Genomic DNA, 25,796 nt, shown 5'->3' on the forward strand with positions numbered 1-25,796 from the left:
TGTTAAAATACATAATTTTAGTATGCTTATTATGGAACAATTGATGGTTATATTTAATATTTTTTTATTATCAATTGTTGGATTTATGGATTAGTTGATATTTACATGTATTGTCTGTATTATCAACTGCTGGATGGATGGATTGTATGCACCGGTATGGGACGGTAGTATACTAGGGGGATTAGCTCAAAAACGCTAAGTCCTACCTACTATGGAATTAAGGAATGGATTAACTAAAAGTTAAATCCTATTGATTTATAGTGTCAAGGAAACGAATAGTTGAGCGGCACTACTATGGATTCTAGATGAATTTTAAATATATTGTTATGGTACCTCGATATGAGCTTGAGTCTCAGGATCGATGGTTAGGATGCGTATATGCATTGTGATGCATAGTTGGCTATGATGGTTGGAGGTGTACCCTGTTAGGCTTAGGTATACATGCCCACTTCAGGTGCGTTTTGCATGTTACCTCTATTCAGGTTGAGACCGGCCTGTAGTCTAGTGAGAATCCTTTAGTGTGAATATATATATATATATATATATACGGACTATATAGTTATTGTTGAGTTGGTTATGATGTACATGCGTATCGAGTCTCTGCTTGGATTGTAGTAGGATAGAACTTATTCGTGGGCTTAACCCACTTCTATTTTTCGGGTGTTCGACAGTTCCAGTAGTAGGCTTGATCGTGCTGAGCAGAGACTATCACTTACTCTTCCGACGATGTAGGACTTCTCTCCGTGGTTTAATTTTGGATATTCTTTCAGTTATTTACATTTCAGTTTGGAGTTTGATTAGGGGTCCACTAGAGATGGATTCCCGAGTTGTTTAAGTATTAGAGGTTTTTGGAAAGTTTGGGATTATTGGATTTTAAGTCTTTAATTTTAAAAGGATTATATTTTAGAATTCTTTCAGCTCTCTTTTATTTATTTCTTATTTCATTTTGTATTCTGTGTTCGTTTATTTATTAATTGTTTGATATTCCCTCGGATTTGGGCTTGGGCCTGATCAACCCATGTCTCGGATCCGAGGGGTTTCACATGGTTCTCTACCGCTGCCTCGCATCTAGTTTGTTTTTATTGTATCTTTGTCTCTGTTGCTTAATAGAGACGAGCTTAAATATTGTTTTATTTTTATTTTATTAATATATATATATATATATATATATATATATATTATATTCAAAAAAAAAAAACCCTCTGTTTGGTCACAAGTGTAATACTATTTCAGTTCTGGTTTAGTTTTGTAACCTCATTTGAAAACTGTTTCTGTAATAAAAAAAAATAATAATAAAAAATAAAAAAATAAAAATTGAGTGAAAAAAATATTGAATCATATGGAGCAGACAAATCTACCTACAAATGCACTCATTGTAACCAGACTGGTCATACCAAAAGTCGTTTCAAACTTGTGGGCTATCCGGAATGGTGGAATCATCGCCGTTAGAAGAAAAATTCAACAAAGACCTCCACTGCAGCAGTTGTAAAGACAACAAATACTGGTAGTAAGAATTTTAATATTTCTACACATGTTGCTAATAGTGCATGGATAATTGATTCTGGTGCCACAGATCATATGACATTTGATTCTAGACAGGTCTCACCTCTTAATTCATCCTCACATATATTTGTTTCTACTGCCAATGGGACTTCGAGCCCAGTTATTGGGGAAGGATCTTTGACACTCAATGATAATCTGCATTTAGATTCTGTTTTAATTGTTCCATCTTTAGATTATAATCTTTTGCCAGTTTCCCAAATTGCCACAGTTTTATCTTGTGTTGTCATTTTTTGGCTTGATTTTTGTGTGTTTAAGGACATTCAAACGAAGCAGATGATTGGTTGTGGTTTGAGGTGAGGGAAATTGTATTTCTTGGACTTGATGTCCAAAAGTTCCGACAAGCTACAACAAGCATTGACAGTGGATGGTTCTGAGGGGGAGAGAAAAAAATCTAAAATTTGGTTGTGGCATCGACGTCTAGGGCATGCTTTCTTTGGTTATCTGAAAAAATTATTTCCTAGTTTGTTTGCAAAATGTGATGTTTCTAGTTTCCGCTGTGATGTTTGTGAACTAGCAAAGAGCCACCATGTTTCATATCCATTATGTTTGCATAAAAGTCCACTTCCTTTTATACTTATACATTCTGATGTTTGGGGTCCGTTCAAAGTCACTATTTTAGGTGGATACCGTTGGTTTATTACTTTTATTAATGACTGTACCAAGATGACCTAGTTGTGCTTGATGAAGTCCAAAGGTGAAGTGAACTTATTGTTTCAGAAGTTTCATAAAATGGTTGAAACTCAATACAATGCCCATGTTTAGGTTCTCCGTAGTGACAATGGTGGAGAATATCAGAGTTTTGCCCTTCAGCAGTATTTGAAAGCACGTAGAACTATTCATCAAGCCACTTGTTCCAATACACCCCAGCAGAACGGGGTTGCAGAACAAAAAAATCGACACTTATTAGAGGTTGTTCGTGCTTCATTGATAGAAGTGCATATGCCATTATCGTACTAGAGAGAAACACTTACCTCTGTAGCATATCTCATCAATCGAGTACCTTCCAGCTTTATTGCCTTCCGGACACCATTGCAGGCTCTCACTGATGCAGTTGTTGCCCCAACCGTCCCAAATCTACCTTCTCATGTCTTTGGTTGTGTAGCATTTGTACACCTCCATAAGCATCAACGCAACAAGCTAACTCCTCGAGCATTGCAATGTGTTTTTCTCAGATATGCTACTCATCAAAAGGGGTATTGCTGTTATCACCCTCCGACTCGACGAATGTTTATCACAATGGATGTTGTTTTTCATGAAGACTCGATGTATTTTTCATCTACGTCTGAACTTTAGGGGAAGTACCAGAACGAAATTCAGACTCTAGATTATGATTATCACATTTTTCATTTGTAATATAAGTACGCAGCGTCGTCTGAGATAGCCACAGCGTCGTCTGAGATAGCCGCAGCGTCGTCGTCGACGGTTGGACAGCGGTGAAAGTCCGGCGATGGCTATGGACGGTGTAGCGCAGATCCGGCAACGGCTAAGGACAGTGGTGAAGGTCCGGCGACGGCTATAGTTTGTGTCTGGGTATGGTGAATGTATGGGTCTGTGTATGGGTATGGGTATGTGGATGTGAATTTATGTGTATGTGTATGGGTCTGGTGTAGGAATGTATGTGTATGAATTTCAAAGATAAATTCAAAGAGATTCAAAGAATATAGTTCAATGATGGCTCTGATACCATCTTCAAAAAGAATATGAGAATTAAAAACTCTATATTATTATTTATTGATGAGTATTACATCCAATTTATAGAATAGGACTAGCTAAAACAGGTAACTAATTACCTACCAATTAACCCTAAATCAAGGAGAAAATAATTCAAACCTACAGCTGAACTATAAGAGAGAAAATCTCAACAATAATTTTGATGGTTTTAGCTGAAGTTTTTGAGCCCTATTAATATAAGTATTCTTACATAATCATGCATAAGAAATTTCAATTGGTAATAAGCTATCCAAGCATTTTCCATTTCAGACAGTATATAAAGGACTGGTTCACAGCATAATATGTCCCTTGCTTAGGATTAATAAAGAGGAGTATAAAAATTAGATAATCCAATAATATTATTAAAGCATCCTTGCATGAATATATTGAATTCTGAATGCTACAAAAAGAGGACCACTCTTCTCCTTTCTCTTACTCCACCGTGGATAAATAAGGTGATAACTGAAATCTTTTATTGCGGAAATTAACACAAATGCTCCAAAAAAAATTGCCAATGAATTACAATGGGTGAGAAAAGTTAGCGCCGGTGTCAATTACTTCAAATGAAGTGTACATCCTTAAGTGAGTGAAAAAATTCAGCATTTGGGGAGATCTGCTGGTGGAGGAAGCAGCTTTTGATTGGGAAGCTTTCCATCTAAGACAAGCCATGCCATCTTCAAACCCCAGCTGGTGTGGACTTCCAGGTGACAATGCATGAACCATACCCCTGTAGACAAATTATACATGCATAAAGCAATACAAACATTACTTTTCCTATATATGCATTGAATGCACGATATTAGTCTTGCTTAAAAGCTCTGTCACGGATTAATCACAAAGGCAGGACAAATTTTTTGGAAAAACTTTGGAAATTTTAGTGAAAAAAAAATTTTCAACTAACAATTACTGTTAACATGAAAATTATGAATGCAATATGTCCATTAAAGCATTAAAATGTAGATGAGAAATTTATCACTGAATTATAATGATGACTCTAATTACCCACCTGGGTTGTCTGCCAGAAACCGAATAGCTACCCACCCTCCAGAGGGCACACCCACAGTGTTCCTTTCAATGGGGTCAACAAGATTGAAGTTTCTAGGGTCATTTTTTGGATCATAGTTCCCGAATCCTTGGCCAACAACAAAGAAATTGAAACCATGGAGATGGAGAGGATGGCTCTCAGCTCCAAGAATGCTTGTGTCTTGCAAGACTAGCTCCACACTAGTGTTGAAGGGAAGTACCATTAATTTGGTCCCATTTCCCACCATAGTATTGTTTGGAGGGTTGCCAGTGTAGTTAAACCAATGCAATGGATTAATTGGGAAGTCAGGGCTATAAACTCCATTTGATTGCCCAGAGAAGTGGGCTTGGAGGAGGGCTGTGGTTGGTTGTGCAAAGGAAACATTACTAATCGAGGCTGCAAACCTTGTTCCATTAGGTCCTTGACAGTTTTGGTTTTTCTGGCATGGGTTAGTTCCGAGGCTTACTGTGAAGAAAAATTGTTTGTCAACTTTTTGGGGGACATTGGCTGGGAATTGAGCACTTGCTAAGCTACGGAGTTTTTTTGAAAAATTGGTGGCGAATGAGGTGTCATTGAGAGTAGGCAGGGTTGGTTTGAAGAGTGGAAGTTTTTTCATTGAGATGGTTGAATGAATGGACGGCAATTCATATTCTAGGATACCAGCGACAGTGGAGTTGTCAAATGTGCCTAGGCCGGTCACATATGGTCTAGCAGTCATGAGGAAAGTGGCACTAGGGAAGGAAGGCTTGGTGTTGAGAAGAACATTAGTGGTCTGTCCAGGGGCAATGAGAAGTGTCTCGGTCTCAAATGGCTTAACATAAATTGCATCCGCTTCAACAACTGTGAGAGTGTGGTTCGCGATGCTGAAGAAGAGTTCATCATTGAGTGCTGCATTGATCAAACGAAGAAGGTATGTCCTTCCAGGCTTAACCTTCAGCTTGAATGTGTCTGTCAAAACCAATTTGCACATGTTAATTAGTACTACTAGTATGAAATTAAAAATGTTATTTGCCAAAAGAAAAAGAAATTGTAATTGCATTTGATACCTTTAGCAGAGCAGTTATACAAAGGACCAGGAAGTCCATTGAAGGTATAGGCATCAGAGACATTTGGGCCGCCTCCTGTTTGTGTGGCCTGGTTAATTATTGCTTCAGTATCGGCATTGAACCACTCTCCTGCAATTGAATATAGTACATTGTGTTTGTAAATTTAGAAATGTCATTGAGGGATTATTAATTGAGTTAGTTTAGATTCAAATTGTATGTATAGTTGATTACCAAAGATGATTGGAACTTCCTTGTGAGGTTTGGCAAATGGGTAAGAAACATTAAGCTTGGGAAGAATGATTAGAGGACCATAGGCTGTTGCTCTTAGCCATGAGATATGGGCATGCCAAAAGAGAGTCCCTCTTTGGCCGGTAATGGTGAAGTTGTACACATAGCTCTGGCCAGTTTGAATAGGGCATTGCGTTATATATGCTGGTCCATCAGCCCATCCTGATCGAAGCTGTCTAATGCCATGCCTGTTTCAAAGAAATCGCTTAGCCATTTATATTATGGTGCTTTATATTATTAGTAGCATATGCATAGTTCAAAACTAGTACTGATCTTTTAAGACTGGAGTTTCATACCAGTGGATGGAAATATTATTCTGAGCTTGGTTAGCCACTTCTATAAGAAGACGGTCACCCTCCCTAGCTACAATGCGAGGACCAGGAAACTTCCCATTTATGGTTACTATGCTCTTAGTATGGCACAGTCGCGTCACATTTTGCAGCACAACCTGCCAAATATTTTTCAAAATCTGTCAAGAAACTAAAAGAACAAAGCGAATTGTGCAAATCACAAAATGGAACAATATTAATTATAAGCTTGAGAATGTTGGTTACTAGGCTGCATAGACATACATTAAATTTGTAATGCCTAGTTATGCCTTCATCCTTGGCAAGAGCAGGGCAAGAAAGGAGAGACAATGTCACGAATGAGATGAAAACTCCCAGAAATGCTGGCGAAGAAAGAACAGGAACACCCATCTGTGTGTGTGCGTGTGTAGAAAAGGTGGTTTTTGATGGGTGATTAATGTTATCCTGCTTTCTGAGTAATGATTCCTCTGAGCTCATTGGGGTCATGTATATATAGAGGGTTGAGGAAGGGAGTGTTTGGTTGATTACAGATGCAAATTGATATTCTAGACAATGAGAGAAAACTAGAAGAGCTTCACTAGCAATTTAATTTGTTAGCACCAGCAGTTGCTAGAAAACAACTTTAGAGTGTTGTCAAAGACAATCTAGTTTGTCTTCCCACTTTCTCTTTCCCTCACAGATTCTCTACATGAACTAATGAGATTTGATTTTGACCATCACATCTCCCAAATGATAGCTACCAAAGATAGTGAAATTTAATTCTCTCCCTGTACTTCTGTATCTTAATATGTTTTTGATAAATATATTAGTCTAACAAACACTTTCTTGGAATAGTAAAGGTGCATGTGTTCTTTTATGTTTTAATGATACCAGTTAGTGTTATGTGATATATGTGTGTTTGTGTGTGTGTTTTTTATATGCATTATACACATACGTACATATATGACTGATTTAAGCATGATTAGCAATTCTTTCTGGTGGTTGGTTCTCCGGGGATTAAGGAGAATGGAGGTTTTCCAGTGGAGATCATGTCAATCCCCCCTGTGTTACATGACATTCAAATACAAAATAATCATGCATTATGAATTTATGATATGCATCACTATTATGAATTAACTACCCAAAAACCTAAGTGGCAATGTTAAATGTTTAAACATCAATCTGAGTTGTGGGTTCGAATATCATATCAGTTATTCGACACAAATATTATCAAATGTTAATTAGTTTCTCAGCATCCTATATGTTAAACTGAAGTCACTGAACCATACACTGGTTCATGTCCAATTTACCAGAAGGCTAGCTAAAAGTTCTTTCTTTCCCTTTTTGGCCTGAGATTCATTCAATATAACTTTACTTTGCCGGTCTAGGTTTCTTTAATTGGCATCATAGCGTAGCAAAATAATAATAATAATTTAATAGCCCAGTGTTCAGACACATAAAGTTATGATTAAAGAACAAAATCCAGAAAGATAATGAAATTTACAAATAATATCCTATTCACTTGTCTGTTAAGCAGCATATTCCACGGCTTAGTTTGAGGTCACTTGATGCATGTACTAATTAATTTATATAATTTTGACCCTGATTGAAACATGTAACAATCTCAACCGTTATTCTTGGCAACCAAGTAAATCAAAGTATATATTTTTATATATCAAGCAGTACCATTCAAAGATACATGATATATAATACTTGATATATATATATATATATATATGTATGTTTTTATCATTTTCATGAAGGACACAGCTCATGGATGAATATTGGAGAAGCTGACCAGGTTGGTGGCTAGGGTACTGTCATGCACCTTTAGTTCTCCTAAGCAAAGAAGTGATAAATAAATGGAAAATTGAGCAATTTATTTCTCAAGCAAAGATGAGATTGACTGATATGTTTGGTTATTACTAATTAGTGTCTGTTATAACTATATGGTCTATAAACGAACAAACTAGGAAGATTACCTACCAAGTAAAAGCTAAAAAAATAAGGATGGTTTGATTCAGATATACGGGAAATTGAATATCAGTTTGGTATTTCATACTGTCGCCAGGCTCACAAGTCTTATTGTAGTTGTACCAACTAGGCTCCTTCCAGAGCCCTGCGTATGGGTTGTTTTTTTGAGGATATTTTTCATTTTACAATATTTTTTATAGAGAGTAAATTTCTATTAGTACTCATTTCTTTCAATATTTATTGTGAACGCAAATTCAAAATTCTGTTTCGGTTATTACAAAATGTCACTTGTTGCATTTTTCTTGGTCTTTGAAAATTTATTGAAAAAAATCGTTACAAAATTATTTGTAATGCATGGTGGGTAGATGTTATTAAACTAGAATATCATATTCTAACATATATAAAGAATTTTTTTTTTTTTTTACAAAATATATTTTTGAAATTTTGAGTGGACAACCTTTTATCCAGAAAAAAGAAGGCTAAACGCTGAACGGTTTATCATGTATAATTTATTCAAACTTCAGTGAAAATTTGTGTAATCTATCCAAAGTTATGAAGGGGCTTAAAATGGTCCCCTTGGATCTAATTGTTGTTTTAACTAAAGGAACAAAGCATCTTGTAGACCAAAATTAAGAATCTTCCAATCAGCTAGAAAACTAGGGTTACCAACTGAACAAAGTACCATTTTTCCTTTTGTCTTCCAAAGTAAGGAGAAAATTGATATATATAATGCATTTACTCAAAATATTTTAATTTACTGAATAAAAAAAGGAATAGCGCAAGCCCAAGACCGAATGGCTGAAGCAGACACAATGATTGTGCAGCCCACCACCATGTGTGTATGTTGGGCCCATAGGCATTGTGTCTCATTTCACCCATCAGCACATCTTCTGAAAATCATACTGGCATGTCACAGAGAAACAAGCCCGTAACAAAGGCCACAAAAGCATGTAGAGGCCCATAACTAGCAGCCCATTGAAGCCCAACAAGCCAACTAACTAATTAAGTTATTAACCCTTTAAAGCCCTTGACCCACAATTTGAATCAAGGACACAGACCGTTGTAACTGAACCACCGCGGCGGGATCAAAGCAGCACATTGGAAGTTAGCAATTGGCGACACAAATAATGTTTCTCGCATTGGGATTAAAGAAAGAGTATGGAGGTTCCAGGTATAGGCAATTTCTCGGGCATAGGGACAGCTAAATCAATTGACCGAGAAGAGGCCATTGCGAATTGGTTCACAAATGGTGGCTAGGGTTTTCGATTGTGGATTGCACAATCTGGAGAACACCCACCCTTGCATTCCTTTCCTTCCAGATATGGTATTCAAAATTGGCCAAGGTGAGTTTCCAAACAAGAACTCTACTTGATTTTTTCTTTCCTTTCCAATTGGATAAAGCCCCAAATGAGGAATTCATGCCAATTTCTAGGGTTCTAATGAAACCCACCTTTGTATTGAAGAGCATACCAATTACTAGAAACATATTGCACAATACACAAATATTAAGTTTATGAACAACTTTATGCTAGGTTTATCCATGGTGAGAGGCTTGTATTGGATAGCCAGCCATAATCAGAAAAAGTGTTTTGGGATATTTTGCTGAACCAAAACAAAGGATTCCTATGTGTTTAGTTCTGGTGCTGGGATATTATTATTATTATTATTATTATTTGATAAATAAGCAATTCATTAAAAGCTTTCAAAAGAGGAATGCGTCCCTACAAAACAACAAGAAACCTGGGTACCCTAAGGCCCCAGGGAAGACAGAAACTCAATAGTCTCCTCAGCAGAGGAACATAATCTACCCGAACCCCGAAAAAAGAGAGAGCTAGTAACAGAAGATTTGAGAACAATGACCGAAGATTCCTCTCCTTCAAAGGATCTTCTATTCCACTCCCTCCACAAACACCACCAACCCCCTCTCCAGGTGTCCATCAAACCTCTCGTAGATCTAGGCATGACCTACTAAACTCCAAAGAGGCCTAACGAGATTCCAACAGTCAACCGCTACTGGACAATGCAAAAGAAGATGGTCAACCGACATTGCACTTACACATGCAACACCAGTTCACCGTGATATGCTTTCTCCTTCTCAAATTATCCAGCGTCAATATTTAGTGCTGGGATATTGCTTTGATGGTATGAGAAAGAGAGTATTGACCAGTTGGGGAGTGTTTCCATGAAATCACATCTTCATTGTTAGTGTTTGGGATTGGGAGGTTTGGAATGTTAATAAGATTTGAAACCAAATTTCCTAACCTTCTAGGCCAAACCCACTGCCCATTTGAGATAATTGTAGAAACCTTTGTATATCTGTTGATAACCCTGCCCTCTCTAGGATTAAGAGATACAGCTTGAATCAAGGGGCCACATGGTAGCCAGTGATAATAAATAAATATATATATATATATAGTGTTATTCTCATTCCTGATTTTGTGTTGACCAAACTCTATAGCAGTATCTCTAGATTGGTGTAGCTTCCTCCAGATCCAAGAAGCATCACTAGGAGCTTGATGGCCCCAAAACTCCTTCCTTTAATGAGATGCTTCTTTGCCCATTCCACCAAAATTTTTGTAGGATCGGAGAATATGAATATGTACCAAATGCATCTAATGACGGCAGCCCTTTTCCATCTCCCAGATAATTGTAGCTTGCATATAAGTACATTTACCAGTTGATTAAAATGTTACTGAGGCTCGTATTATTTTAGAGAGGGAGAGTAAAATTGTTGGCACCCAGATCTTCTGCTATAACGATTGTCTGCTGTATTGGTGGTGCTGTAATTTGTCAACACATTAATTTTGTTTTCAACACATTTAATTCTTTTTTTTTAACACATTTATACTGTTTTTCAACATATTAATTCTGTGTTGAAAACAGATTTAATTATGTTGATATACCCTACAACACGGTGATGTAACGGTAGAGGATCTGGGCTCAAAATTGTTGACATGTTTTTTAGGTAAAAAACTATCGGGGTTACATACACGGTACACTGTTATCGTAAATATACTTTTTCAATTGTTGAATTGAAAGGCACGATTTACCCTTTTCGTCTCAACATATTTGGTCCTCCAATATTTAGCAAACTATTATTATTATTTTTTGGGCCTGTAATACTTTTTCCTTCCAAACAACTCGAAGTAAAATCATTGCACCTACGGTCCAATTAATGGGGGGAGAATCAATAGATTCCCTTTCGGGAGCGGTTCATCCTTCCCAAACGTAGCATACGACTCTCCGTTGTTATATCTAAGGATAAAAAAATGTGTCATGTCATCAGTTATGCAAGTATCTACTATGTTATAGTTTCATACAAAACTAAATTAAAAAGAATATGATAATATAATGTTTTTCTAACGATTAGATATAGGTTTAAAGATACTTGCGGAGAAAAATATTGGAAAGGATTTATGTCCTATGAATTGATGTTGTAGTTGGGTTCATTTTAAAGCTCTCGAGTATGATTTTTTTATCCTTTTTAATCTGTCTTTGAAATTTGTGACTCTGATTTGATTACTGAGTGCCTCCATGCTCATTTTATTTCGTTTTTCAGTTTTGTCGTGAAAGATTAAACTATCATACAAGAGTATGTTACTCATTTACTGCCCTCAATCAGTCAGACTAAGAAACAAGCAGCTGCATAATTTTGATTCTTTATTGTGCATCACATATAGATTCATGACGTGAAGAAAGCTCGCATTTTAAATCAATCCAAAGAGGATGATGAAGAAAGCGAAGGTATGCTCTTAAGTTCCATTCTTTGCCATCTCAGTGTGTGCCTTCCCCTGCAATTTACTTTTCATGCTTTGCCGAAGATAGTCTCCATACCTGACCTTCTTGTACATCCTGAGGGTCGTTTTGGGATCTACCAGATTATCTAATGGTTCAAGTTCAACGTCATCGTTCGGGATGAAAAATGTTGCAAATGAAATCCTTGCCTTATTCTCATTTGTCACAGCTCTATGTTCAATGCTCTTGTACTTTCCATTACTCAAAATCTATAATAACAAAAGTGAAAAAGTTTAATAAAGTCTTGTGATATATTTTGCATTTTTATTAAGCTTTGCAAGTTCTTAAATAAAAGAGAAAGAAATTGTTGAAATGGTTCAATGAACTGAAGAATTTGTACCTCGATGACATCTCCAATGTTCACAACTAGAGCATTTTCAATTGGATTGACAGGCACCCACTCTCCACCATGTCGAATTTGCAACCCATTGACGTTTTCATCTTGGTGTAATATGGTTATGGTGCTTGTGTCTGAGTGTGGGCTTATACCCAGTACTTGGTCAGGTTTGTTACAGGTGGGATAGTAGTTCAGACGCATACCTTGCATCAACTCTTTGTGCATTGCTAAGAGAGTACTCTTGTCCATACCCATAATTAGTGAGATTGAACCTATAAGCTCCTCTGCAACTCTTCTAAGTTCATTTGCATATGCCTCAGTAATTTCTCTGCATTAACAAAATGTCTTGGTTTACAGATAAAAACTCTAGTTGTTATGCTTATAGAAAAATGATATTTGAGCAAATACGATAGGCCTAAAACACTGTTCAAAGGTCATTTAAAACATATTTAAGCGGTAAAAACCATTTGGCTAGTGTTTTAGGCCTAACTTATCCCTTAGAGTAACATTGTTCTTATATTTAGAGTGAACATACTTGAATCCGGTTGGTGTGGTTGGCCAAAATCTAAGCCTCCGATATTTGGAAGGGTAAGTGATAAGTATTAGAGCATCTGACCAGTCCAGTTTCTGCTCTTCTGAGACCACATATGCATGCCCATACCCTTGAATGTCATTTGAGGCCATTGCATACATATTTTTCTCTTCTAGTGGGAGATCAAAAAACTCTGCTGTCGCATCCTTAAAATTATGCACCACTTCTTTTGTCACACTATGATTTACCACCTGCAGAGTATTTAAGAAGTACATGATGAATATAAAGAACTCAACTATTTTTAGTTTAAAATGAATTTATAGAGAAGCAGGGGATTGTAAATTGTATGTAATTAAAATGCAATATGTATGTGTAATATGCTTATGTTTAATTGTGTCAGATTAATTTCACTATTACCTGAAAGAAGCCCCATTCTTGGCATGCCAAATCCAGTTTCTTAAGCTCTTCCTTGCGGCCACTTGAGAGCAGTAATAAATCAATAACAGGAATCTTAGAGGAAAGATGAGTGGCATCAGTACTTTTGGGCATGTCTTCATGGTTTCTTATGTACCTTTCAGGAACATGTAAAGGGTTTTCTCTCACCATTTCTTGAACATTTGGCACTGGTAGAGATGATGCATATGTGGGTATATCCTGTTCATCCATGGCTGCTTCATCGATATTGCTTGAACCCATTATTGATTTGTGTAGATTATGGGCTTTGAACAATCTTCTAGCTGCTTTCATGAATAAATAAGCAAATCAGATCTGATAGTTTTTATTTGTTAGCTTAGGGGAATCTTTTCCTTCCCTTCAAAGTGTTTCCCTGTGTCCAAACACTAAAAGCCCGGAGAATTTGCCACTTTTGGATGTTATGAAACTCTGCTTTGGTCGCTCCAAATAATTCTCGCTAAGCAATTAACTAATTTGGGAATTGATATTTTCAGAATGATTGTGAAATTTTTGGTCGCCTTTGTTGTTTCCTAGGCAAGTGCACAATACAATAGGACAAAATAAAAGAAAAAATTCAAATGACAGCACTTAGGAATTTGAGTCCACAACCTACTAGCTTTGACCACTGGGCCATTAGTGCAGCTTGCGTAAACTCACCTCCTACAAGGGGTTGGTGAGAGATTCGAGCTCCATAGTGGACATTTGTGTGTGTGTGTGTGTTACCTAAAAGCTGTGTTTTAATCCATAATGGGTCGGGTTACCACGTGTGCACCGCCTGTTACTCAGGTCTGTGACATGTTATTGGGGTTGTTATTGTTAATCTGTCCCCAGTTGACATATATTTGTATTGTCTATTCTTCTACTATCTGTTTCTTAAGTTGTATATGGCACATGTGTTGTGAAAGTTGTGTCCCCCTGTTATTCATTGTATATCTTAAATTTAACTATTGCCCAACAAGAAGGAAAGCCAAACTGCAAATATGCATAGTACTGAGTACATCTCATATGAGTTCCTTCCGATCAAGAGGAGAAACAACTAGTGTCCCCATACATTCTTTTCCATCCCATGATCTTCCATCTGAAGCTTAACAAAAATTCATTAACTAAACCAAATCTATTACCTAATCAAAAGTAGAACAACAATTCCTTAAGCACCAAACCACAACTTCCTTGCAAAGCCAAGAATGCTTTCTTAGTCTCATTTGGGAGGGCAGAAGGTAATATCATACCGTGTGGCCCTGCGTTTGTTAATTTTGTTCAGACTGGAAGAGTCATCAAAAGCATAGCTATAGGCTTTTGGGCAAATGGCCTTAAAAAGATGGGCAAACAGAGTTGGTTTGCAAGTTTTGGGGTTTGCATAATCACCAGTGCAACAATACTTGGCTGATTTCATAACCAACTTTGACACCCCACCACTTTGCTTCCTCTCCTTACTTCCAACGCTGATGGACAACAGATGTTCAAATCAATTTCACACGACGCCATGCCACATCCAGTTCCAAACCCAACAGGGGCCATTGAAACTGGCAAGTTAAAACCATCAACCATAGAAATGTAAGGGTAAGTTTGATGATCCAAGTGTCATCTCCACCACCGTTGCAGGTGGTACACCACCCATTCCCTGGTAGTGTAGTAGGCCCGAACATGTGTCACATGTGCCCTTACCATTATTGTCAAAACAACCACCTTGCCTGCTCCATATCCTCCCTGACCACTTCTCAGGCACGTCCATGACTACTTCCTCGCCGCTTCCGTGGTGGAAACCACCATCTTTAGGGGTAGGGTGGCCTGCATCGCCGAGTATTCCGGACCATATGCTTTCTTTGCAGTTGTTAACCTGTATGAGTTGTGGCCCATCTGCAACCAAAAAGCACAAAAAAACAAAAGAGAGAGAAAATATTCAGTTTTTTTTTTATGGACATATGAATGAATTCATACATACACAATAAATAAATAAAAGGAAGAAAAAGTTGGTGAACTAGAGGTTGTACTTGTGATAAAGAGACAGGCATTAGGCTTTGAAACAAGAAGATATATGACGAGGTTGGCATTGTTCAAGTTTTTTATTTAATCTTATATAGCAGGATTATGTGTTTGTAATGTGTGTGCTTGTGGGAGTGAGAGAGAGGTCCAGCATCTCCGTCCATCAAAAGCTTCTGCAATTGTGTGAGTCTTCCCTCGGTCAGCTCATCATTCATTAGTAGAGAATTTCGAACTTTAATTGACAGAAGGGAGCGTTTATAAATGAGGCAGAGATTGAAATGATTAACTGCTTCACTCATTGAACATTTAAGTGGTTTTAAGTAATTGTCAACTAGTTTCTAATTTATCTGCTTGTATGGAAATTATTGTTCTTGCTGAATGATTTATATAAAAATAGGCACTAATCCATCTTGGGCACTACTGCATTTAACACATATGCTTAAAATTTATAAGCAAGGAGACATGTCTATTTTCTGTATCATTTTCCTCTCCTTTTCTTATCGGTAATTATAGTTTTTTTTCCCCTCTCTGTGTGTATGATTTTTAGCTCTGTTATTTGCTTTTTAGGACCTCTTCTAAACAGAAAAATCTCAAAGGTACTCAAGGTTTATCGTCAATCAGGCGTGATTGCTAAATTTTTCTCTTTAGTTATTGCTATATTTTTTTACTTATCAAAAAAAAAAAAAAAAGGTTATTGCTCTATTTTTTATTTCTACAAGTTGTATGGATTAAAACCCAACAGTGGTTTCATACAAAACTTAATTAAAAAAAAAAAAAAAAAATGGATGGTGAGGTGATGTTTATCCAACTGTTTTGTATAGGGTTCGATATAGTTGAAGAGAAAACTATCTGAGATCATGCATGTCCCATCAACTAAGTTGTAGTTGGGTTCAGTTCAAGCTCTTAAGCGTGATTTCTTATTCCTTTTTAATACTTCTTTGAAATTTGTGATTTTTATTTGATCACTGAGTGCCTTTATGCACTTCGTATATCGTTTTCTAGTTTTGACATGAAAGCTTAAACTACCATACAGGAAGATCATATTAATTCATCTCCATCTGTGACTCTGACAGACTAAGAAACAAGCCATAATTTGGATTCTTTGTTGTACATCACAAACATTCATGATGTGAAGAAAGCTTGCATTTTAAATCAATTCAAGAGGATGAAAAAAGTGAAGGTATGCTCTTAAGTTCTGCTCTTTGCCATCTCAGTGTGCGTCTTCCCCTGCATTCTCTTTTTCATGCTTTGCTGAAGATAATCTCCATAACTAACTTTCTTGTATATCCTAAGGGGCATTTTGGGATCTACCATTGTTCAATTTCCACATCATCGTGTGGGAAGAAAAATGTTGCAAATGAAATCCTAGACTTAATTCTCATTTGTCACAGCCCTATGGTCAATACTCTTGTACTTCCCGTTGCTCAAAATCTGCAATGATAAGAGCAAAAAAAATTAATGAAGTCTTTTGATATATTTAACATTTTTGTTTAGTTTTGCATGTTCTATTGTTTAGCCAATCATAAAATTTTCATGGTGCAATTTTTTTAAAAGAAAAGAAGAAGAAATTGTTGAAATTATTAACGAACTGATGAATTTGTACCTCGATGATATCTCCAATGTTCACAACTTGAGCATTTGCAATTGGATTAACAGGCACCCACTCTCCACAATGCTGAATTTGCAACCCATCGAGGATATCATCTTACAGTAGTATGGGTAAGGTGCTTGTGTCCAAATGTGGGCTTATTATGCCCAGTAAGTACTTGCTCAGGCTTGTAACAGGTGGGATAGTAGTTCACACGCATGGCTTGCATCAACTCTTTGTGCATTGCTAATACAGTACCCTTGTCCATTCCCATAATTATTGAGACTGAACCTATAAGCTCCTCTGCGACTCTTCTTACTTCAATTAAATATCCCTCAATAGTTTCTATGCATTAACAAACTTCTTGGTTTACAGATGAAAATCTAAATTGTTATTTATTTGGTATAGTTAGAGAGAATGTACTTGAATCCGGTTGGTGTGGTTGGCCAAAATCTAAGCCTCCGATAGTTGGAAGGGTAAGTGACAAGTATGAAAGCATCTGACCAGTCTAGTTTGTGCTCTTCAGAGACCACATATGCATGTCCATACCCTTGAATGTCATTTGAAGCCATTGCATACATATTTTTCTCTTCTAGTGGGAGATCAAAAAACTCTGCCATCGCATCCTCAAAACTCTGCACCACTTCTTTTGCAACACCATGATTTAGCACCTACAGAGTATTTGGATTTAAAAAGTACACAACGAATATAAAATACTCAACTATGTTAATTTTAAATGAATTTCTAGAAGCAGGGGACTGTAGCATGGAATTAAAATGCAATATGTATGTGTAAATTGTCCACAACACTGTAACACAATTATCTTCTATGGGACCTTCCAATTCCTTTTCTAGGAAATGCTTCTTGGTGTGTAATTGTGTCAAGTAATTTCATGATTACCTGAAAGAAGCCCCATTCTTTGCATGCCAATTCGAGTTTCTTAATCTCCTTGTGGCCACCTGAGAGCAATGAATGATAACGGGGGAATCTCAGAGGAAAGATGAGTGGCATCAGTACTTTGGGGCATGTCATCATGGTTTCTTATGTACCTTTCGGGCACTGGTAGAGATGATATATATGTGGGTAAATATTGCTTGAAACCCTTATTTATTAGTATAGAATTTGAAGCATCTTCTAGCCGCTTTCATGAATATATAGGCAAATGAGATCTGATAGTTTTTATTTGTTTAGGGGAATCTATTCCTTCTCTTGAAAGTGATTCCCTGTGTACAAACACTGATATTTGGATTTTTCACATTGGCAAGTACCAGGAGAATTTGCCACTTTTGGATGTTATGAAACTTTGCTTTGGTGGCTCCAAGGAGGATAGTTCTTGCTAGTCAATTAACTAATTTGGGAATTGATATTATCTGAGTTGCAATAGGACAAAAGAAAAAATACAAAAAATAAATAAAAAATCAATTCACATAAGTTAGGAATTGGAGTCCCTAACGCAGCTGTGTTTCAAGAAAACTAATGTTCCTGGAATATTAAAGACATAGTATTACTAATTGATTAAATGTGGACAGTAATGAAATATATATATATATATATATATATATATATTAGGAAAAGGCACGTGACGTGGTGAATGTTTTCTAACTTATAGAATTTTTTTTTTATTGTTAATTTGAAACTTGTAACAATAAACCTTTTTATATTAATTAATAATTTTATTTATAGTGATAAATAAATACAGAAATATTTTGAAATTGGTGGTAGAGTTTGAGTTTTGTAAAGTAATAAATTCGTTTAGGTTTTTATATTAATACTGAAATATTTATAATTTATTTTTTTATTAATTAATAAAAAAAAAACTATTTCAATACTGAAATTGGTGGTAGAGTTTAAGTTTTGCAAAGTAATAAGTTCTTTTAGGTAATTTGAATTTTATTAGGTAATATTTAAAAAATTATACATACATACATACATATATATATATATATATATATATATATATATATATATATATAGATTTGAATTTTATTAGGTAATTTGAAATTTAGTATAATTAAATTTATAATAGAAATTCAATTATATTAATTTTAAATTAAATTTTAAAATAGAAATCCAATTGTACTAATCATACATTAGATTGAAATTGATATAAAAATTTATTATATGGAGTTTGTGGTTTTTGGAAGACCCTAGGTTATATTTATTTTCTTTAAATATATCATTATCCAATGTGATAGAGTTTTGTTAAAAATAAAATAGGTAATTTGTGGTACACTTTTAGAGAAATTATATTATTTTGTTTAAATATATAGTTGTAAAATTAGATTTTCTTTTATTAATAAAACTCATAATAAATAGATAAATATAGGGGTTAAATGTGATAGAGTTCTTTTTTTATATTAATTAATAAATATTTTTTATATTAAAAAATAAATGCTGAAATTTGTTACAATTTTATATTTTTTTATATGTATTATTATATTATTATATATTTTATTTAAATATATCCTTATCTAATGTGATAGAGTTTTAAAGAAAATAAAATAGGTAATTTGTAGTAGAGTTTTATAGAAATTATTTTATTTTCTTTAAATATATCTTTGTCTAATTAGATTTCCTTTTATTAAAAAACTCATAATAAATAGATAAATATAAGTTATATGTCTTAGAGTTTTAAAGAAAATAAATTAGTTAATATGTGTTAGAGTTTTATAGAAACTCTTTAAATATATCCTTATCTCATGTGGTAGAGTTTTATTGAAAATAAAATAGGTAATTTGTAGCAGAATTTTATATAAATTAATTATTTTCTTTAAATATATATATATCCTTGTCTAATTAGATTTTCTTTTATTAAAAAACTCATCATAAAAGTTAATTTGTGGTACAGTTTTACAAAAATTATTTTATATCAATTATTAAATATTTTTTATATTAATAATTTTGTCTAGTTATATTTCCTTTTATTAAAAAAACTCACGATAAAAAGATAAATAGGTAATTTTTGTTAGAGCTTTATATAAACTCTTTTAAAAAATTATTATATTTTATTTAAATATATCGTTGTCTAATTAGATTTTCTATTATTAAAAAAACTCATAATAAATAGATAAATACAGGTTATATGTGATAGAGTTTTAAAAAAAAAAATAGATAATTTGTGGTACAGTTTTATAGAAATTATTTTATTTTTAGTAAAAATATTCATAATAAATAGATAAATACGGGTTATTTGTCATAGAATTTTATAATAAAAAAATAAAATAACTTATTTGTGGTAGAGTTTTATAAAAATTATTTTATTTTGTTTAAATAAATTATTGTCTAATTAGATTTTATTTTATTAAAAAAGTCATAATAAATAGATAATGTGATAGAGTTTTATAGAAAATAAATCGCAAATTTGTGGTAGATTTTATAGAAATATTTTATTTTATTTAAATATATTCTTGTTTAATTATATTTTCTTTTATTAAAAAAACTCATAATAAATAGATAAGTAGGTAATATTTGTTGGAGCTTTATAGAAAATCTTTTAAAAACTCTTTTTATATGAATTAATAAATATTTTTATATATTAATAATTCTTCTCTAATTAGATTACCTTTTATTTTAAAAAAAAAAAAAAAAAAAACTCATAATAAACGGTAATTTGTGGTAGAGTTTTAGAAAAATTATTTTACTTTTTATATCAATTAAAAAATATTTTTATATTAATAATTCTTCTCTAATTAGATTTTCTGTTATTAAAAAACTCATAACAAATAGTTAAATAGGTAATTTGTGTTAGAATTTAATAGAAAGTCGTTTAAAAACTCTTTTTATATTGATTAATAAAAAAAATTTATATTAATAATTCTTGTCTAATTAGATTTACTTTTAATAAAAAAAAACTCATAACAAATAGTTAAATAAGTAATTTGTGTTAGACTATTATAGAAACTCTTTTAAAACCTCTTTTTATATCAATTAGTTAATAATTTTTTATATTAATGATACTTGTCTAATTAGATTTTTTTTATTAAAAAACTCATAATAAATAGGTAATTTGTTTTAGAGTTTTATATAATCTCTTTAAATATATCTTTGTCTAATGTAATAGAGTTCTATTGAAAATAAAATAAGTAATTTGTGATGCAGTTTTATAGAAATTATTTTATTTTCTTTAAATATATCCTTATCTAATTAGATTTCATTTTATTAAGAAAGTCATAATAAAAGCTAATTTGTGATAGAGTTTTAGAAAAAATTATTTTATTTTATATATCAATTAATAAATATTTTGTATATTAATAATTCTTGTTTAATTAGATTTTCTTTTGTTAAAAAATTCATAATAATAAATAGATAAATAGGTTAATTTGAATTTTATTAAGTAGATTTTAGAGTTTTATAGGGTTTTTTTTTTTTTTTAATAAAAACTCTTTTCATATCAATTAATAAATATTTTTTGTATAAATAAATAAATATTGAAACTCTTTGCATATTTAATAATAGTATAGATAAAAACTCTTTTTATATCAATTAATAAATAATTTTTTTATAACTTCTGTATTTTACTCTGGAATTCGAGTTTATGCCTTCTTTTTATATTTATTAGTAAATATTTTATTGTGATTGATTTTATAAGGTAATTTTTAGGGTTTTATAGAAACTATTTTTATAAAAACCTTTTTATATCAATTAATAAGTATTTTATTGTGATTAATTTTATTTGGTAATTTTTGGAGTTTTATAGAAACTATTTTTATAAAAACTATTTTTATATCAATTAATGAATATTTTTTATATAAATAAATAAATACTGAAACACTTACATTCATAATACAAGGTAATTTGTTATATGTGATAGAGTTTTAAAGAAAAAAAATATAGTTAATTTGTGGTAGAGTTTAGGTAATTTGTGTTAGAGTTTTATAGAAGCTCTTTAAATATATCTTGATCAATATGATAGAGTTAATTGAAAATAAAATAGGTAATTTGTGGTAGAATTTTATATAAATTATTCATTTTCTTTAAATATATATATCCTTGTCTAATTTGATTTTCTTTTATTAAAAACTCATAATAAAATGTAATTTGTGGTAGAGTTTTAGAAAAATTATTTTATTTTTTATATCAATTATTAAATATTTTTTATATTAATAATTCTTGTCTAGTTATAGTTTCTTTTGTTAAAAAACTCATAATAAAAAAATAAATAGGTAATTTGTATTAGAGTTTTATATAAACTCTTTTAAAAAATTATTTTATTTTCTATAAATATATCCTTGTCTAATTAGATTTCCTTTTATTAAAAAACTCATAATAAATATTTTAATACAGGTTATATGTGATAGAGTTTTAAAGAAAATAAAATAGATAATTTGTGGTAGAATTTTTTTGAAAATTATTTTATTTTCTGTAAAAATATTCATAATAAATAGATAAATATATGTTATATGTGATAGAGTTTTATAGAAAATAAAATAGCTAATTTGTGGTAGAGATTTATAAAAATTATTTTATTTTGTTTAAATATATTTTTGTCTAATTAGATTCTATTTTATTAAAAAAAAAAAATGTCATTATAAATAGATAATTTGATAGGGTTTTATAGAAAATAAAACAGTTAATTGATGGTAGATTTTATAGAAATTTTTTATTTTATTTAAATATATTCTTGTTTAATTATATTTTCTTTTATTCAAAAACCTCATAATAAATAGATGAAGAATGATCTGGGCACCTATCCACGTAACTCCGTCAAAGCTGTTATTCTTGGTAAACATTCCAGTAGCCCGTTGCTATATCTTTCCTCTGTCTTTATCCCCAGTTCGCCCGCACTTTCTTCGTTGCTTAGAAGTGTCCTATTTCGGTCATCGCGAATGATTTCTCGTAAGAGATGTGAGTTGTAATAGAAAGTCTTTTAAAAACTTTTGTTATATGAATAATAAATATTTTTATATATTAATAATTATTGTCTAATTAGATTACTTTTAATTAAAAAAACTTATAATAAAAGTTAATTTGTGGTAGAGTTTTTTGTCTGGTGTGATAGAGTTTTATTGAAAATAAAATAAGTGATTTGTAATAGAGTTTTATAGAAATTATTTTATTTTTTTAACTTATATCCTTGTCTAATTAGATTTCATTTTATTAAAAAACTTATAATAAAAGCTAATTTGTGGTAGAGTTTTAGAAAAATTATTTTATTTTATATATCAATTAATAAGTATTTTTTATTTTAATAATTCTTGTCTAATTAAATTTGCTTTTATTAAAAAATTCGTAATAATAAATAGATAAATAGGTTCATTTACATTTTATTAGGTAGATTTTTTTTTTATAAAAACTCTTTTCATATCAATTAATAAATATTTTTTTATATAAATAAATAAATACTAAAATACTAAAAAATAAATAAATACTGATGTATTGTACTCTGGAATTCTAGATTTCTAGAATTCTCAATTTCGGTACCTTTTCCTCCTTTCTCCTTCCTCCATGCCTCTATCTATAGGCTTCTTGGATTAATAGGATGATGACATGTGTCCTCTCTGGATAATGACATAATCATAACTGGGCCGGGCCAGAAAAACTAGTTTTATATCAATTAATAAATATTTTTTTATATAAATAAATAAATACTGAATTACTAAAACTGAAACTCTTTGTACATTTAATAATAGTATATATATATATATATATATATATATGTGTGTGTGTGACTATATATAATTGCTCAGGTTATTCGGGTTGTTCTTTGTTAATCTGTCCCGGATTGACATCTGTTTTTTTTTTTTTTTTCGACGGATTTGTTTGTATTATCTATTCTTCTTCAATCTGTTGTCTTAAAGTTGTATTTGGCACCTATTTTGTGGAAGTTATGTGTGCTTAGTATTTATTGTATATCTTAAATTTAAATATTGCCGAGGAAGAAGAAAAGCCAAACTACAGATATTTATATTATCACTGAGTACATCTCACATGAGGTCCCTTGGATCCACAGGAGAAACAACTAGTATCACCATACATTCTTTTTCAGCCCATGATCTTCCATATGAAGCTTAACAAAAATTCACAAACTAAACCAAATCTATTACCTAATCAAAAGTATAACAACAGTTCCTTAAGTACCAAATCACAACTTCCTTGTGAAGCCAAGAGTGCTTTCTTAATTTGGTCTCATTTGGGAGGACAGAAGGTGACAACATACCGCGAGGCCCTGCATTTGTTCAGACTGGAAGAGTCATCAAAAGCATAGCTATAGGCTTTTGGGCAAATGGCCTTAAAAAGATGGGCAAACAGAGTTGGTTTGCAAGTTTTGGGGTTTGCATAATCACCAGTGCAACAATACTTAGCTGATTTCATAGCCAAGCATGCGCTTTGACACCCCACCACTTTGCTTCCTCTCCTGACTTCCAATGCTGATGGACAACAGATGTTCAAATCAACTTCACACGACGCCACGCCACATCCAATTCCACCCCCAACCGGAGCCATTGAAACTGGCAAGTTAAAACCATCAACCAAGCTCACATCATAGAAATGCAAGGGTGAGGTTGATGACCCAAGTGTCATCTCCACCACCGTTGCAGGTGGTACACCGCCTGTGCCCTGGCAGTGTAGTCCGCCTGCACAATCTCCGGTGTCACATGTGCCCTTACCATTATTGTCAAAACAACAACCTTGTCTGCCCCATATCCTCCCTGACCACTTATCAGGCGCGTCCATGACTACTTCCTCGCCGCTGCCTAGATGGAAACCACCATCTTTAGGGGTAGGATGGCCTGCACCGCCGAGTATTCCAGGCCATAAGCTTTCCTTGCAGTTGTTAACTAAGATGATTTGAGCCCCATCTGCAACCAAAAGCACACAAAAATCATAAAAGAAAAATAAAAAATAAAAATCTTACAGTTTTTTTATGGACTCGTGAATGAATTAATACATATACAAGAAAAAGATGAACCAGAGGATGTACTTGTGAAGGAGAGACAGTGCATTAGGCATAGAAACAAGAAGATATATGAAGAGGTTGGCATTGTTCTAATGTTTGATCAAGTAATCTCGTATAGCAATTAGCAAGAAGATGTGTTTGTAATGTGTGTGCTTGTGTGTGTGTGTGTGTGTGAGTGAGAGGCCTCCAAATGTTACCTGAATGATTTAATGAGTTGAGGGTTCTTAATTATAGATAAATGCCCCAACATCATGACACATTGGCTCTTTATCTTTTTCACTTTTACTTTACAAAAAAAGTGCATATATGCATTGCTTCCATGGGGGTTTGTTGTCCCATGATCCTATCAGTATTGATTGATTACTTAAACTAATATATGATTATCAGGTCTTATCTCAGCAATACTGTCTCTCTCTCTCTCTCTCTCTCTCTCTCTCTCTCTTCTTTTTGTTTTATATTTATATATATATATATATATATATATATACTTTGTGACATGAATGTATGGTTTTTAACTCTGTTATTTGCTGTGTAGGACCTCTGCTATCACGCTAAATACCATAGGATGTTTTTCCAGGATTTAGGATGTGGTGGAGATTAATTTAATAATTAGAAATTATGAAGATTAAAAAATGAATAGTATTTTATTTAAAAGAGAAGGAATATATAAAGGCAACTAGATTAGTGGTGGCTTTGCAATAAAGCATGCAATACTAATCTCCAATCACCATCATGTTGCCTCTTGCTTTCTGAACCTTATAGCATAAGATGCCTAGCTCTTTCATGTACCCGAAGCTCATTTATGTGGAAATTTTTTTATTTTGAACAATACACATTTGTGGATGATAAAAGTTCGTGTAGGATAAGAGAGAAGAAAAAGAAATCAATTCATACAAGATAATTTTTTGTTTTAATGCAGAAGATACATTAGCAAAAGTCACTCCTGATTTAACAAACGCTTTAATTAATATAAATCGTGTACCTTTAAAAGATCAAACATCTCGTAATGAAATTAGAATTTGAAAATATTTTCAACTAAAAATATTTCACGTATTTGCTAATGAGTTTAATTCATTTTAGATTCAACCAAAGAGCAAGGGCCCGGTCATTTTTGTTTTGCGTTTCTAATTTCACGTAAATTTTGTTAACATGAATTTTAAAAGCAAAAATTAAAAAAATACATATTTGGTTAAAAAAAGTGTTGCAACATTGAAATTTACATCAGAGTTTTTTTTTTCAAAAAAAATTGGGCACTGATCGTTGCTATAGAGGAACAATGAATTCTTTAGGCACTGGAAGCTGGTTATGTTTGGGCACTG

At 32.8% G+C, this 25,796-nt stretch overlaps 3 protein-coding genes, 1 long non-coding RNA gene and 1 pseudogene across 4 annotated transcripts; all 5 read right to left on the reverse strand.

Annotated features, from left to right (window-relative positions):
• Window positions 1-3,632: 3,632 nt before the first annotated feature.
• Window positions 3,633-6,394, reverse strand: LOC132293562 (laccase-17-like). Its single transcript, XM_059791101.1, has 6 exons — window positions 6,204-6,394; window positions 5,928-6,079; window positions 5,575-5,819; window positions 5,344-5,472; window positions 4,280-5,245; window positions 3,633-4,000 (listed from the first exon to the last, which is right to left on the reverse strand). The coding sequence occupies exons 1-6, from the start codon at window positions 6,327-6,329 to the stop codon at window positions 3,870-3,872; spliced, it is 1,749 nt and encodes a 582-aa protein (XP_059647084.1). The 5' UTR covers window positions 6,330-6,394; the 3' UTR covers window positions 3,633-3,869.
• A 5,120-nt stretch (window positions 6,395-11,514) lies between these two features.
• LOC132295630 (2-oxoglutarate-dependent dioxygenase 11-like) lies at window positions 11,515-13,252 on the reverse strand. Its single transcript, XM_059793941.1, has 4 exons — window positions 12,974-13,252; window positions 12,560-12,807; window positions 12,001-12,352; window positions 11,515-11,896 (listed from the first exon to the last, which is right to left on the reverse strand). Exons 1-4 carry the CDS (start codon window positions 13,250-13,252, stop codon window positions 11,645-11,647), a joined length of 1,131 nt encoding a protein of 376 aa, XP_059649924.1. The 3' UTR covers window positions 11,515-11,644.
• Window positions 13,253-13,683: 431 nt separating this feature from the next.
• On the reverse strand, window positions 13,684-14,894 carry LOC132293563 (thaumatin-like protein; annotated as a pseudogene).
• A 722-nt stretch (window positions 14,895-15,616) lies between these two features.
• Window positions 15,617-17,553, reverse strand: LOC132293564 (uncharacterized). The gene is made up of 3 exons (XR_009477863.1): window positions 17,481-17,553; window positions 16,596-17,251; window positions 15,617-16,423 (listed from the first exon to the last, which is right to left on the reverse strand). It is a non-coding gene; the product is annotated as an uncharacterized LOC132293564 (long non-coding RNA).
• A 5,904-nt stretch (window positions 17,554-23,457) lies between these two features.
• LOC132293565 (thaumatin-like protein) lies at window positions 23,458-24,682 on the reverse strand. The gene is made up of 2 exons (XM_059791102.1): window positions 24,502-24,682; window positions 23,458-24,379 (listed from the first exon to the last, which is right to left on the reverse strand). Exons 1-2 carry the CDS (start codon window positions 24,560-24,562, stop codon window positions 23,706-23,708), a joined length of 735 nt encoding a protein of 244 aa, XP_059647085.1. The 5' UTR covers window positions 24,563-24,682; the 3' UTR covers window positions 23,458-23,705.
• Between the last annotated feature and the right edge of the window lie 1,114 nt (window positions 24,683-25,796).

Source organism: Cornus florida, unplaced genomic scaffold (assembly GCF_030987335.1).
Source record: "Cornus florida cultivar Cherokee Brave unplaced genomic scaffold, ASM3098733v1 CherokeeBrave_3.0.0_Hap2_Chr02, whole genome shotgun sequence".
Taxonomy (NCBI): domain Eukaryota; kingdom Viridiplantae; phylum Streptophyta; class Magnoliopsida; order Cornales; family Cornaceae; genus Cornus; species Cornus florida.

Bases quoted from the DNA above. Each gene is read 5' to 3' on its own strand.
- LOC132293565 (XM_059791102.1), bottom strand. From the start codon at position 24,562: ATGCCAACCTCTTCATATATCTTCTTGTTTCTATGCCTAATGCACTGT. The intron at 24,380-24,501 runs GTACATCCTCTG...TTTTGGTTGCAG, and splicing joins GCACTGTCTCTCCTTCACAA to ATGGGGCTCAAATCATCTTA.
- LOC132293562 (XM_059791101.1), bottom strand. From the start codon at position 6,329: ATGGGTGTTCCTGTTCTTTCTTCGCCAGCATTTCTGGGAGTTTTCATC. The intron at 5,473-5,574 runs GTAATCAACTAT...ATTCAATTGCAG, and splicing joins GGAAGTTCCAATCATCTTTG to GAGAGTGGTTCAATGCCGAT. The intron at 4,001-4,279 runs GTGGGTAATTAG...ATTTGTCTACAG, and splicing joins GTTTCTGGCAGACAACCCAG to GGGTATGGTTCATGCATTGT.
- LOC132295630 (XM_059793941.1), bottom strand. From the start codon at position 13,252: ATGGGTTCAAGCAATATCGATGAAGCAGCCATGGATGAACAGGATATA. The intron at 12,808-12,973 runs GTAATAGTGAAA...AATACTCTGCAG, and splicing joins AAGAATGGGGCTTCTTTCAG to GTGGTAAATCATAGTGTGAC. The intron at 12,353-12,559 runs GTATGTTCACTC...TTGTTAATGCAG, and splicing joins ACCACACCAACCGGATTCAA to AGAAATTACTGAGGCATATG.